This window comes from Notechis scutatus, chromosome 5, assembly GCF_049901735.1.
Source record: "Notechis scutatus isolate UNSWTSFEM ecotype Mainland chromosome 5, rNotScu1.2, whole genome shotgun sequence".
In the NCBI taxonomy this organism is placed as follows: domain Eukaryota; kingdom Metazoa; phylum Chordata; class Lepidosauria; order Squamata; family Elapidae; genus Notechis; species Notechis scutatus.
In genome coordinates, this window is record NC_142013.1 from 123,466 (window position 1) to 138,749 (window position 15,284).

A 15,284-nucleotide genomic window follows, 5' to 3' on the forward strand; every position below is an offset into this window, starting at 1 on the left:
AGGGGCAGCTGATCTGCCCATAGATGAGGCTGGAAGGTTGTCAGGGAGCAGCAGAACAAGGGAGCTACTGCCAGACCCGTTTCCCTCCTGGGGGTGGAGGGGGGCATTGGACTTTGAAAGGTCCTTCAAGTTCTTCCCTTCCAAGGAGTCTGATCTCCGAGGGATCAGGGAAGATCCCCTTCTGTGGCTGCTCTGCATCTGTGGGTTCTCCTGTCAGGCTTGTCCCAACTTGGCCACTTAGGAAAGAAAGACCCTCGGCTCCCTCGTTGAAGCGAAAGGTTCCCTTGTGCTAAGTCCAAGCAGATACAGCCCAAGCAAAGCTGGATCTGAATATTTCTGGGCAAAACCTGTGTTTCCCCCCACTTCCCTGGGCTCCCCTCCAATAAGGATTCGTGTTAGATGGGAATGGCTTTGAAGTTTGGTGCCTCTTTGGTGGAGTTTCGAATTCTGATCGACTGGTTCGTTCCTGATTGACACCTCAGTTCCTGTCACCCTGTCATTCCCTCCCTTCCTTCCCCTGCCAATTCCACACTCTCCCCTCCCCCTCCCCTGCATTTTGTGGCAGGGCGCCAGCGAGGCAAGGTAGGCTGAAGGTGGCAGGCGTGGCCCTTGTCTCAGGAGCTGCAGGGAAGGATGGGCAGAGCACCTGAGGGAGCCACGTGGCCTCTGGGCCAGGCGAGGATTGCTGGGATACAAGAACCGACTGATGGGTGAGGGAGGCAGGTGTCAGCCCAGGGTGGGTCCCAGGTGGCCCCTCAGGAAGCCCAGAACTCTATGACCGTCCGGGACCGTCTTTTGTCTTTTCCAGCCAGAGGCCGCTTGGAGCACGCCAGGTGGGAGGCCTGCCATGAGGGCCCCGGTCAACGGCACAGCAGACCTGGGCCAGGCCTCCTTCATACTGGTGGGCATTCCTGGCCTGGAAGCTTCCCACCTCTGGATCGGCTTCCTGCTCTGCCTCGTCTACGTGGTGACTTTTGTGGGGAACATCACGGTGCTCTTGGTCGTCAAGAGGGAGCCTGACCTCCACAAGCCCATGTTCCTCTTCCTCTGCATGCTGGCTGTGAACGACCTGCTCCTCAGCACCACCATCCTGCCCAAGATGCTGGGCATCATGTGGACGGGCTCCAGGGAGATCGGCTTCGGTGCCTGCCTGCTTCAGATGTACTTGGTCCACACCCTCTCCATAGTGGACTCTGCCATCTTGTTGGCCATGGCCTTCGACCGCTATGTGGCCATCTGCTGCCCACTGCACTACGCAACCATCCTCAGCAACACAGCGGTTGCCAAGATGGGGTTGGCAGCCATTGCCCGAGGGGCGATATTGGTCATCCCCTGCCCTGCCCTTCTCAAGAGGTTGCCCTACTGCTTCTGCAAGGTCATCCCACACGCCTACTGCGAACACATGGCCCTGATCAAGCTGGTCACCTGTGCCAATACATTGATCAACCGGACCTATGGCATTTCTGTGGCTGTCTTGGTGGTGGGGCTGGACCTGGGGCTCATTGCCACGTCCTACGCTATGATCCTGCAGGCCGTCTTCCAGCGGCCATCGCGAGATGCCCGGGCCAAAGCCCTGGGCACCTGTGCTGCTCACACCTGCATCATCTTGGCATTTTATGTGCCTGCCCTCTTCACCTTCCTCACCCACCGGATTGGCAAACACGTCCCTGCTTGCCTCCACATCATCCTGGCCGTCCTGTATGTCCTGCTGCCCGCCATGCTGAACCCGCTGGTATACGGGATGAAGACTCAGCAGATCCGCCTGCGAGTGCTCGGCCTTTTCCACCCGGGAAGGAAGGCGAACGGGTAGCCTGGGAAGCGAGAGGAGGAGCGGAAGCTGGACCTGGTGCCAGGCACGGTCACCACCCCAGAGCTGTAGGCCCCATGGCAGCCCCGCCTCAGATCCAGTGGATTACCTGGACCGGGTTCAGTCTGGCTTTGGGCTGGGGGGGCAGGTGGCATTCACCACCCATTTGCTGATGGCCTTTGGCAGAGCCAGGACTGGGTGATGCCCCACCCTTGTGTCCCCTGGTCTTTCAGAGGCTGTCAGCCACAATGTCCTTCTGGACCGGAAGCCCCCCTTGATTCCCCTCCTTCCTCCGTGGTCAGCTCCAGGCAGTCTTGGTGGGAGGGAGGGGCACCCTAGACAGCCGGTCCCTCCCATGTAGGTTGCCTCTGGAGCCTCTGCTTAGGTAAAGAAATGCCCTTGAAAACAATGGCCCAATGGGTCAACAGCTGCCCGGTTACCTTAAACAGCCCTTTGTGGCCGAGTGCGGTTTGGAGGAGGAGGAGGAGGAGGAGGACTGGGTGGTTTTCTTGCAGACCTTTCATGACCCAACCTTTAGTGCTACAAGGGAGGGGCTTTGCACAATCCTCGCTCCCTTCTAGCACTGATGCTGTTCCCTAGTTGAGTCATGAAACGTCCGCAAAGAGACCACCTAGCTCAGAGAGCACCAAGGACCCCACAGTTTCAACCCTGAGTTGCAAATGCCGGCAGACGGATCTCGGGAAGACGCCTGTCATGCTGCTCGGGGGCGGGGGGACCCTAGCAAGGCAGCCTTCTGGCCTGTCTCCTTCAGCGGAGGGAAAAAACGAGGGAGGCTTGCTTAGATCGGGCTGAGCAGCATCCTCGGCACAGCCCAGCAACCTGAAGGCACGGCTGGCACATAGCACGGTAGGGATAAGGAAGCGCTTAGCGCCTGTTTATCTCACTTGTCCTTTGCCTGCTTATCTCCATGCTTGGCACCTGCTTGGTAAGCCGTGGCCTGCTGGTAATCTCCCTGTGGAGTGGGCGGGGCCTGTCTCTTGCAGTGGGCGGGGCCTGTCTCTTGCAGTGGGCGGGGTCTTTCATCGGAGTCCTGCTGACCAACCCAAGGAGGCTGGCTAGAGGCTGAATGGGGGGCTCCAATTCCAAAGCGCCACAAATTTATGCCCTGCAACCTATATACAAAAATCTGATCTACGTGCCTCCAGGTAAGGGTCCAGGGAGTTCAAGGGGGGGGGGGCTGGCCCTGGGTCTCTTTGGGGCACGTAGGGGCTCCAGGCTGACGGTGCACTTGACCCCATCCTCAGCCTGGTCATCTCCTACATCAGCATCCTAAAGGTCTATGGAGCTTCTCTATCATCCAGGGCACGATGGTCCCAGAGGTGCTTTTCCAAAAGGCAACTGGACTTTCTTGGGTTTTTTTCCTTTGAAAATGTTTTGCTCCTCACCCACGAAGCTTCTTCAGTTCTCAGTTCAGCTCAGATTCTTCAGAACTGAAGAAGCTTCTTGGATGGGAAGCAAAATGCTTTCAAGGGGGAAAAAACCCCCAAGAAACTTCTGTTTCCTTTTGAAAAAGCCCCTTTCGGACGAGGGTGAGGAAGAGGCCGCAGGAGGAAGGGGGAGCCGGACTGGCTGGGCAAGTACTGCAAGGCCACACGGGATCCCCATCCCGGCAGGCGGACACCCAGAGAAGCTGCTGGAAGCCAAGAAGAGATCTCCCAGGAGAGAGAGGCGCCCCACGAAGGAGATCCCCCGGTGCATAAAGATCAGATCAGGGGAATCAGCCACAAGATGCCCCCGGCTGCCCCTCAGGATCCTCAGGGACTGGGACCAATTCAAAGGGGAAGCTGGCTGGGTTTTAGTTTGGGTTGTGCTTGCTTGCTTTTTGGCTAATAGTCACTTATTGTTTCCCAAGGGAAACTCCACCCCTCATCCCTGTCCTCGCTCTATGACCAGCCTCCTCCATGGAACATTTAGCGCTGATCAAACAAATCCCTTTGTCAGTGGTGGGATTCAAAATGTTTGCATTACACGTCAGTAGCTAATTATCTCCATCTTCACCTCCCACGTTTCCTTCTCATCTCATGACTGACTTGCCACATAATCCTCAACCACGCGCCATAGGTCTGGCGAGGTGAGATGAAATCTGTAACGATGTTGTTGTCGTGATCCTTCGCTTCACTCCTGGCTCTTGAGGATGGTGTGGGGAAAGTCTACACGGGTTTTTCTTGCAATATCTTTCGAAAGCCTCTGAAGGACCAAGACTGCCTCCTTCCTGGGGCTGAGAGAGAAGGGCTGGCTCAAAGTCACCCAGTCTGGCTTTCGTGCCTAGAACAGGGTTAACATTTATGGTTTCCAGTTGTCTAATCCATTCACCATTATGCCAAACTAGCTCTCCATCCATGGCAACTTTAAGACCTGCGGATTTCAACTCCCAGAATTCCCCAGCCAGTGTGAATTCTGGTAGTTGAAGTCCACAAAAGTCTTAAAGCTGCCAAGTTTGGAGTGCCCTGATTTAAGCCACAATTAATGTTAGCTGCAGGAGGGGGATTTTCCCTCCAGATGGGGGAAGAATGCCCTGTTCTGCCACAATGGGGCGCTCGCACACTGTGCCCAAGCAGAGTCATCCCCTGGTTGTGGGACAGCCCTGATTCAGGACTTTGAAGCAACTCCAACAGCCCTCAGAGGTCACACCTTCAGCACCACATTAAGGGCAGGTGGCAAAGGAGGAGGAAGGAGAGATTCTCAGGCAGTTTGTGAGTCTGTCCATTTGAAAGCGGAATGCCAAGGGCTCTAAGGCTTCCTCTCTGTGTTCACAGTTTCATTTTAAGCAGTTTAATTGATCGGCAAGACAAACAAAAGCCAAATAAGCAATCATTTCCCCCTGGATCCTTAACCTGAAACGGGTTTGCTTTCACCTGCAGTTGCTTGAGAAGCCTTTATTTGATAAAACGAGGGAACTTTGGAACGCGCGAGGTAACTTTTGCGTCAACCATTGCCTGGTGAGGCTTCCTCCATGGAACCTGAATCAAACTTTGAACAGTCTCAGTCTGTAGTGTGGAAAGGGAACTTCACGAAGACAGTAGTGTCACAAAAACAGGAAAAGCCCAAGGGGAACACCAGGTCAGCCAGAAAACAAACTTACATAGGAAAAGGAATCAAATAAAAAAGGGTGTTAAAGAATCCCTATAGACAAAAGCCTAAGGAATTAAGAAAACTAGACAAATAAGAAAAGGAAACAAAAAGATAATTTAGAAAACCCTTACAAACACAGGACATACCAAATAAGCAAAACAAACAGACAAAAGACACAAAATATAAATTACAAAAGGGACAGACAGGAGATTGCCGCAGAACAAATATGAAAAACTATCTTAAAGCTAAAAGAGATTAGAGAAAACCAATAATACAATCTGGCCACCCCGCGGAGTTTGCCTTCCGTACCCCACGGAGTTTGCCCTCCGGCGAGAATAAAGACAAACTCAAACAGGATTTGAAACATTAGGCACAAATACAAACACTCACACAAAATCAACTTACAAAGGGAGAAAAGGGTATAAAAAACCAGGGACTTACCATAAGAAGCTAGCTAGCCCAGGAACGCAGACTTCTCGCTGTCCTCCGCCTTCCTGAAAAATAAAAAGATCCAGCTTTCAAGCAGTTGTCCGTATCCTTGCGCCGGAGCTCTCCCAGCGGGAAAATCGAATCCTCGAAAGAAAGGCATTTTGACACCTTTCAACAGTAGAATGTGAGAATTGGAAAAAGAGCTTTGGAGATCACCTAGATCTTAATTCCCTTGTCTGGCGTGGGAATGCCGAGGGATCCGACTTGGAATCCTTTCTCCCACATTTGGGACAATGTTACCACGAAGTCCCGTGAATGTTGGTCAGTAGAGCTCTGTTTTCTATCAAACCCAACAAAGGTCATAACCAGGAGGGTAGAAGAGTAATGTCAGGGTTCCAGAAATTATCTATTCTCATCCCTGGAGACTTTCAAGAAGAAACTGGGCTGGCATTTATCAGAAATGGTGTAGGGTCTCCTGCTTGGGCAAGGGGTTGGACTAGATGACCTATAAGGTCCCCTCCAACTCTGATTATCTGTTATTATTAGCACATGAGACACAGGGCACAGCACCAATGTTCTCCTTTTTATGTCCACATGGTACTTTTCCAGCTTGATTGCCAGAACAGCAGAACTCTTAATTCTCTCTCCTTCCCGTCTCCTCAATGCAAAAACTGGGATAATCTCAAAAGGCAAGGATAAGGTTGAAGTTACCACTACTGAAAATAAAAGTTATCTAGGTTAGGACAAAGCTGAGAGTGCTTGCTGGACCCATGTGATGTGGCACAGAGCTTTCTTGGAATTTGGAGAAGATGTCGGCGACAGTTGCAATTCTAACTTCTCGATCTCAGCTTTGGGATCCTTATTAAAAGCTGCCACACAGCAGCGGAGGATGGAAGGCGGCTGTTGTCAGTTGAGTAGCTTTCAGTAGACAAAATAGACATATCAAACCTTCCAGGTCATTCTCTGTGGTATAGCAAGAATTTAGCTGAAGGGTGATTGGTTCACATGATTTATGATGTGAAAGAAAAGGGGTGGATGTAGGTTGAGTCTTGTGGGAAATCTGAGAGGAAACTTTAGTTTTGGAATTCCACAGAGGTGCAAAATTTCTGTTTTAATAAAGCACTTTGAGATTATGGTTGTCTCAGAGTTACTGATTGGAACAGATAATTTCTGGAACCCTGACACTCGAGACTTCAAAAGAACCAAGAATCGAGGATGCTTCTTGGATGAGAAATGAAATATCTTATTAAAAATAAAAAGGAAGTACACATCTTTTGAAAAAGCAACTTTGATGTCAACCAATTCAAAAATCCTGGACTGACCCTGAGGGGCAAATGACGTGCAGGCTGGGCTCCATTCCTTCAACCTCAAATCATAAAACCACCCCCAAATTTTGTAGCTTCTGTTTCTGGCGGCCTTCCATCTCTAACAAATTACTCTCAACAGGTTACTCTCAAAGTGCTTTTTCCCCTTTTCATCTGGTTATTTAGATCTGAGTCAACAAACCTATCAAGCAGGAAGATGCGATGGGAATCCAGATAAGCCTTTCTGAGGACACAATCAAGAGGGGAAAGAGATGAAACAAAAGTATTAGAGCCTCTGTCAAAGGACGCGGAGCAAAACTTGGTCAGCTCCCAGGGGATATATATAAACCGGCTGTAAGCAAGCTGGAGAACCTCAGGACTGCAAGCAGAGGCAGAGCAAAGGAAAGCAATGGAAATGCTCAAACAGAGAACAAGAGATGCCAAGAAGGAGCTTCCAAAGCAGCCGAGCAAAGGTAGGAGGAAGTCCATCCATCTCTTGTGTCGGAGGCACCTGGCGTTTTCGCCGATGTTGCCTGTCCACAACCTTCCTGAAAACACCTGTGTCTCCCTTCTGATCCACAGAAGCTAAATCTCTCTCTTCTTTTTTTAAAGAGGGGGAAGAATGTTGCTCTCCGATGCCCTTGGATGCCATGAAAGGTAAGGAGGGGTGATCTCCTCCCGTTCTGGAGCGAAGGGCAGGGCAAGAGATGTTGAGTCCAAGGGCAGAGGTGAGAGGTGGGCTCACACTTCATATTAAGCCGCCGTGTTGTGGTGTGTTGGAGCAAGCTCAACGAACAAGTTGAGCCATTTGGCATGGGACAACTGATCTGGCATCAGAATCCCTTGACCAATGATTCGGTCCACAGCAGGGGTGAATCCAACGCCCTAAGAGCATGGGTGAACACCAGTGGTGCCTCAGAAGAACTGTTTTAATTTTCATGCCCAGGAGCCTAAAATGTGGCTATTCTCCCTAGGACCACGAGAGGAGCTGATGTACGTGCTCTGCGTCTTAACCAAGGCGGGAACCCAAATGCCCGATTATCTCGCCACGGTGGATGTGGATCCCAAATCTCCCACTTATTGCCAAGTATGAGGATGCTCAGTTCTTTGGGACGATGTTGTGAAGGCTTGTTTGGTTTCCCTTTCCTTGGGCCTGTCTTTAATATCTGGCGTTCCCATTGGTGTCATAAGTTGAGGAAAATTTATATCAACATCTTCAGATGCATTCTCAGTTTCCAAAACACTTGGAAACCTGGGAACAATTTACTTTAATCGAATTAAGGGAATCCTTTGTTCTAAGCCCAGAAAAGCTCAGCCGTTTCCAGCGTGTTTCAAGTCGTTCTGTTCCTTGGTATCTCCTGGTATCCTCAGGCATATCTGCTATTTGCACATTTTTGTGTCAGCAGTCATGGTCAGTTACACCTACGCACAGACACCTTAACCAGGTGCAGCTGAGGCTGGAACTATGAGAGCTGTAGGAATCCTAAAGGATCATTAGCTGGTACCGCAGACTCCTATGCTATAATGCACTGGGCGTGCTCACAATCCATGAAGAAAGCAGGTGATGCTCAGATGCCGGCTCTTGCCTTCACACATGCGAGCACTTCTGCTCAAGGGTTGGAATGGTAGAGCACTTTTGCGCAGAGAGGGCATGAAGGACTGGAAGGGAAGAAAAAGGCTGTGAGTTTTAGGGACGCCCGTCCTGTCACTGTCCTGCTTGCCAGTCGGGAGAGAAACCTCTATTCTGTCAGTAACAATCCACAACCGATGCAATCTTCCACCGAGCAGAAGTAGACCTTTCATCCCCTTCTTTTAATGACAACCCCCCCCCCACCGCATAGTCCCTTGTGGGGAGGAGTCTGGGCAACTGAATGGAGTTGAGTGTTTACTGGCCGGATGCCCTTCCTGTCACCAATGCGGAGCTTTCTTCAGCAGATATAGTCTCATTGTGCTCAGAGAGAGAAGTATCAAGCAGAAGTAGACCTTTCTACTCGCCAAATTCTGTTGTGCAAATGGTGTTCTTTATCCAAAAATATGCAAATCATGAACTTTTGGGAAACAGATGGAGACATCTAACCCAAGCTGACAACATTAAAAAAGGCACATTTAATCTCTGCCTCTCCGATCTTTCCCCACTAGGTTATTCACCGGCTGCAAATGCCCTACATTAATGATGAGCTTCACTTCATGAGCTGGAACACTTGCAGCAGCCCCTTGGGAGACACCACCAAGAAACGCAACCGGTTGGTCATTCCGTGTTTCAACTCTTCACGGATTTATGTGGTGGACACCGGGACTGACCCGCAGGCTCCCTGCCTGTTTAAGGTAGGCCGGTTGCAAGCCAGGGAAATGGCTCGCAAAGGACTCTGGGAGGGAATGCCAGGGACTTTAAACCTCTGATTATAACCCCTCTTGATCCCTTGACCTTCCCTTTGTTTTGCCTCTGACCTTTTTATAAGTGATCCAAGCCAAAATCCATTTCCACAGGCACTGAACCAAAAAATAAATAAATACACACACCCCATTTTTGTGATTCTCAAGGCTTCCTGCAAAATCGCTGAGTAGAATTTATTATGCATAGAATGAAGAGAATAAAATCAAAGGGAGGAGCTCTTGTTGATTTTAAACAGAAAAGGAAAATAAGTTAACAACCAAGACCCCACTTTTGCAAGATGAATAACTACAGCATAAAAACCAGGTTACCATTCCAACATCTGCAATTTATTGCAGTATAGAAAGAAATCCTGACAAACGACCCAATAACACAAGAGATGTCACAATAATTTTCAAATGTTTTATTTTACCCTGTCACATTCCTATCAACAACCCCCATGTTTCACTGACCGCAGGTGGGCTCTGGAGTTTTTAGATCAAAGCAATTTGAAGAATTACAAAGAAAAAAAACCCAGAACTACAGTGCAAGTTTTTATTTCCTCTTCCTCTCCCCAACCTTGGCAGGTGATTGAACCCAGAGAGGTCTTCGGTAAAACCAAACTGGCTACAATACTCGCCCCACACTGTCTGGGCAGCGGAGAAGTCATGATCAGCTCCCTAGGGGATCTATTGGGCAATGGAAAAGGTACCACTGGGCAGACGTTTTCCCAAAAGGGGGTCCAGATTGAGGTACTGTGATGTGGCTTGGAAGATGTTGGGAGAGAAACTTTCTCCATAAACTCCCAAAACTTTAAAGTTGAGCCCTGGACTCTCTTCCAGGCTGTTGGACAATTCTGAGGGGGGCAAACTACTTTTAGCCAACTCTTCCTGGGAATCACCTACATCTGTTTGAATTCATTTGAACCCTGAACTACAGGTGCGTTTGTTCTTGTGGATACGGAAACATGGGAAGTGAAGGGTACCTGGAACCGCCCTGGGGATGAGGCTCCACTCGGATATGACTTCTGGTTCAAACCAAGGCATAACGTTTTATTCAGTACTGAACTGGCGATCCCCAAATTTCTTGTAGACGGGTTCAAACCTGAATTTCTGAGGAAAGGTGAGATGACGGAACATTGTCCGAGCTTAAGGTCCAGTGGTCGGGGGAATTGGCCTCTTTCCTTGTGGAAGGATGGCACTGAGGGGTGTGTGTGGGTTGGTGGCTATTTAGTCCAACCCTCTTTTCTAACTAGAGCTAGCCCTTCCCTAAGAGGTGGCAATTCAACTCCTGCTTGGAGGTCTCCAACATGAGACGGAACCTTTCTGAATACCCTTGTCTAGCAGGAGGCATTCCTACTCACCAGAAGAAGTCGAGATGATTCTTCTCCTTTCCTCCCTTCCTCCCTTCCTCCTTCCTCCTCCTCCTCCTCCTCCTCCTCCTCCTCCTCCTCCTCCTCCTCCTCCTCCTCCTCCTCCTCCTCCTCTGCAGACTACTATGGCCGCCGCCTGAATGTGTGGGACTGGACCACCCACTGCCTCGTTGAGTCCATTGACATGGGGGAGGACACTGTCCCCATAGCAGTCCGCTTCCTGCATAACCCAGATTCCTCACACGGCTTTGTCAGCTGTTGCTTTGATGGCTCCATACATCATATTTACAAGGAGGAGGTGAAAACAAATAGAATTCCTTTCTCTTTTGCCCACCCTCCCACCCCTGCCCTTTCCATCAGAAAGAATTGGCACCTGAGGTTTCAGCTTAGAATAAAAGAAACAAGTAAAATGCGGTATTAAAAAGAGTGCATAATAGTCCTCCACTTATCACCATGGTCATTAAGTGAGTTATATGGTTACTAAGCAAAGCCAGACTTCCCCACTGAATTTAAAAGCTCTGCATGTCCCAACCAACCCTGTGTCTCTTGCAGGACGGGACATGGAGCACAGAGAAGGTAATTCAGATTCCAGACAAGACGGTCACTGGGTGGTACTTACCCGAAATGCCAGGTAGGTAAATATAGTACAGGGGGGGCTTTTGTTCATATTTGCCTCTCAACCCTCTACCTTCGTATGCATGAATGTATATGCTGCCCATTTTTCTGTCATGAGGCTCTGGTGGCTTACGACATGATAAAGCAACAGTGTAAAATATTAAATATAACCTTAAAATTAACAGAGAATTAGCTATGTTGGAGGGGAATATGAAAAGGAGTTTGCACCCTCCACCTTCAAATTAAGAGTTTTTAGCATCTTTTGAGTACAGACCTAGTGTCTTCATGGCTGAAAGAGAGATCTCCAGCTTTTGGGGAGACAAAAGTTCTTGAATATGTTGCATGCCGGCACTTTCTCTTCTCCAGCATTCTCCACTTACTTCATTATTTCATTGGATGACCGTTTCCTGTACATGAGCAACTGGTTTCATGGCGACATTCGACAGTATGACATCACCAATCCCCACTGCCCTCGGCTATTGGGCCAGGTGAGCTCCTTAGCACTTAAAGGCCAAGAAGCCACGAGGAAGCCTTGGGGCCCTTGCAGAAGTCTCTCCTTTCCACCATTGGAACCGGGATGTTGGGTTAAGCGGAAAGCTTAATTCGCAGCCCTCAGTTGCTGGCCAAGAACCCCCGCAGTCTGGGCGGAGGAAGAGCTTAGGGAAGGGAAAACTGTCCTTTGGCCTGAACTGACCCTTCCTTTGAGTCTTGCAGGTGTTTGTAGGAGGCAGCATCTACAAAGGTGGGGTGGTGACTGTGATGAAGGATGAAGAGCTCGACTGCCAGCCAGATCTCCTCGTGATCCAGGTGAGCCTCCTCTGTTTTCTGAGCATCAGCTCTCCCTGGGAAACCAGTCAGGTTACACAACTAGACAAACCGATTCTACTTTATTGTAAGGCTACATTAAGAGAATTGTACATTTTACATTTACATTTTATTTGATTTGTCAATCGCTTACAAGATACAGGTATAAGAATAAATATAGTTCTGTATACATGAGATAGATACTTATAAGAAGAAGAAAAAACAATAGGACAGAGACGGTAGGCACGATTGGTGCGCTTATGCACGCCCCCTACAAGGCCTCTTAGGAAGGGAGTGAGGTCAATAGTAGAATAGAATAGAATAGAATAGAATAGAATAGAATAGAATAGAATAGAATAGAATAGAATAGAATAGAATAGAATAGAATAGAATAGAATTCTTTATTGGCCAAGTGTGATTGGACACACAAGGTATTTGTCTTGGTGCAAATGCTCTCAGTGTGCATAAAAGAAAAGACACATTCGTCAAGAATCATCAGGTACAACACTTAATGAGAGTCCTAGGGTACAATCAACAATCAAATCATACTAGGAAACAGTCACAAGTGGGAGGGGATGGGTGATAAGGAGGGATGAGAAGATTAACAGTAATAGTGGTGTACACTTTGTAAATAGTTGGACAGTGTTGAGGGAATTATTTGTTTAGCAGAGTGACGGCATTGGGGGAAAAACTGTTCTTGTGTCTAGTTGTTCTGGTGTGCAGGGCCCTACAGCATCGTCTTGAGGGAAGGAGTTGAAACAGTTTTGTCCGGGATGTGAGGGGTCTGTAAATATTTTCACCGCCTCTTTTGGACTCTTAGAGTATGCAGGTCCTCAATTGAAGGCAGGTGGGTAGTAATTGTTTTTTCTGCAGTCCTAATTATAGACAGTCTAAGGTTAAAGTTTTTGGGGTTTGCGGAAGAAACCACAGAGTCAGGTAGAGTATTCCAGACATTGACCACTCTGTGGCTGAATCTTGCAAATTTGAGAATATAACATTCCTGCTGCCACTTTGAATGGCTTGATCCATTTGGTCCTTCCTAAGATTCTTTCTCTGACTGTTAAGCCACCAGCGGCTCCTTCCTTTCATCCGATTGTTTCCTAGGCAGCCTCTCTTCTGCTGCTTCCCCAAGGTCATGCATTACACTGAAACAAGATCCTGGTTGGAGGCAAAGAATCATTTTTCAACAGAGAGCATGGCTTGTTTTCTGTGGGACTCCTGGAAAGCCCACCAAGGAATCTCCTGCAGCAGATTAGACTACGGAGCTATATATAAGCCTCCTTGGACCTCCTATATTTCTTGACCACTCTGTGTGTTTTTTTCCACCTTAGGGAAGGAAAGTATATGGGGGACCCCAAATGCTCCAGCTCAGCTTGGATTGAAAAAGGCTTTATGTTACCAATAGTCTCTACACACAGTGGGATGAGCAATTTTATCCCCAACAACAAAGGTAGGCAGTCTCTCAACAGACGAAGAACATTCAGACCAAACTCCCAAGGAGGTGGGTCTTCCCCTCCTTCTCCTTCTTGTATTGCACGCCAAATCAATGTTGTCCCTACTTTCTACTACTTTGTTATGGTCTATTTATACTGGAATGGCACAGAGTTTGCCCGTCCCTCGAGTGCCCTAATGGGGTTTTTCCAGCATTATGGAGGCCCCAATAAGCAAGCAAACGACCCTCCTTCCTAACCTCAAATTCTTCCTTTGCAGGGATGGGTCAGTCATGCTCCAGATCGACGTGGACACAAAGAAGGGGGGTCTCTGTGTGAATCCAGATTTTCTGGTGGATTTCGGGAAGGAGCCGTGGGGTCCTGCCCATGCACATGAAATGAGCTACCCGGGAGACTGTACTTCGGACATCTGGGTCTGAGTCCTTCCTCTGAGCCTCCCCGCTTGCTAAGTTAGCATTTAGGGGGCAGGGAACTGAAGCAGAGAGCAACTCAAAACCAGAGGGTTGGTTGGTAGTTTAATCCCGCCGCACAGATTTCCATGTTTGAGGAGGATGTGAACAGAGAAATTGTCGTTGCAATAAAGTTTTCTCAATAATACAGACTCTTTTTTTTATAATTTTTTTTTAAGACAAACATATACAGACAAAAACATAAAAACATAAAACCATCTTTCAACTTTGTACATACAGTGTGTTAGTTGGTTACAAATCTTTTGTGCCATCCTTTCATAGTCCTTACTCACAAGTTGTAAAAATTTTCAAATTGTCTATCTAACATATGCTTATATATCTATCAGTTATTAATCGTTGTTATAATAACTAGGCAGTCAAGTTGTTTGATCATGAACAACTGAATCATGATGATCTTTGTTATATATATGAATTTTGAATAGTACAATGTGATTGGCCTGTAAGATGGCGGGAAATTCAAAGAGCCATCATTGGCCGCGAGCCACGAGATAAAAGAGGCTGCCGCGGCTCCGCGGCAGAGCAGTTTTCAGAGAGACTAATAAAAAGAGCTGAAGTCTAACTGGTCTCGAGTCGATCTTTCCCGCGACACAACACTGGCAACGAAGGTGGGATTCTGAGACAAAGGAGACCAGTTGAGCACGTGGCAACGAGAACCGAGCAAAGACGAAATGGCCGTCAGCAACTCGCCACCCGCACCATTCAACCCAGCGATGGAGGACTGGGACTCTTACATCGACAGATTCCTCATGTTCCTAGAGAGCAATGAGTTACAGGGGATATCCGAAAACAGAAAGAGAGCCGTTTTCCTAACCCACTGTGGGCCCACAGTCTTCAAGATGGCCAAAACATTGGCAAAACCCCAAGACGTGAAGCAAATGGCGTGGCCAGATTTGGACAGAGTACTGCGAGCCCATTATGCGCCAGCCATCTCAAGCCTCATCAGGAGGCATGAATTTTACAAGCGAGACCAAAAGGAAGGTGAGAGCATAGGAGATTTCATTGCGGCTCTAAGAAACATTGGCGGAGCGTGCGAATTTCTCAATATGGACGAGGCCATGAGGGACCGCGTGGTCCTCAGACTCAGAGATCTCACCTTACAGAGCCGGCTACTGACCAGACCCAACATAACAGTAACCGAGGCTATCGCAGAAGCTACCGCAGCTGAAGCAGGGCAAAAATCAGCAGCCACCATGCGGAAAATGAATAGAGCAACACAGGAAGCTCTAAAAGACCCTAGCCCAGCTCAAGACAAGAAGCCAGAGGAAACTCAAAAGGCCACCACCACAACACACCATGAGGACATCGAATCCCTGTCCAAAACCGACGAGGAGGAAGAAGAGGACAATAGACTCCAGTCGGAAAAAAGCAGGCGAGACCGAAGAGAACGGAAATCAGAATTCCGTTGTGCCGGGTGCGGAGGGGACCACCCACATTCCGAGTGCCGTTTCCTCGACGCTGTTTGCAGGCATTGTGAAAGGCAGGGACACATAGCTAGGGTCTGCCGCAACAGAAATAGCTACAGCCCTAGACGAAGAGGAAGCACCTCCCCCCCAGAACGAGAGAGAGAC

At 48.7% G+C, this 15,284-nt stretch overlaps 1 protein-coding gene and 1 pseudogene across 2 annotated transcripts; both read left to right on the forward strand.

The window, feature by feature from the left end:
- The first annotated feature begins 847 nt into the window (after positions 1-847).
- LOC148130315 (olfactory receptor 52P1-like) lies at positions 848-1,810 on the forward strand. Its single transcript, XM_087967476.1, has one exon. The coding sequence runs from the start codon at positions 848-850 to the stop codon at positions 1,808-1,810; it is 963 nt and encodes a 320-aa protein (XP_087823602.1).
- Positions 1,811-2,863: 1,053 nt separating this feature from the next.
- On the forward strand, positions 2,864-13,841 carry LOC148130316 (methanethiol oxidase-like; annotated as a pseudogene). The gene is made up of 13 exons (XR_015749672.1): positions 2,864-2,973; positions 6,820-7,106; positions 7,246-7,290; positions 7,608-7,720; positions 8,773-8,958; positions 9,592-9,712; positions 9,944-10,126; positions 10,496-10,674; positions 10,929-11,007; positions 11,358-11,479; positions 11,706-11,798; positions 13,127-13,245; positions 13,506-13,841. The product of XR_015749672.1 is annotated as a methanethiol oxidase-like (transcript).
- The last annotated feature ends 1,443 nt before the right edge of the window (positions 13,842-15,284 follow it).

Bases quoted from the DNA above. Each gene is read 5' to 3' on its own strand.
- LOC148130315 (XM_087967476.1), top strand. From the start codon at position 848: ATGAGGGCCCCGGTCAACGGCACAGCAGACCTGGGCCAGGCCTCCTTC.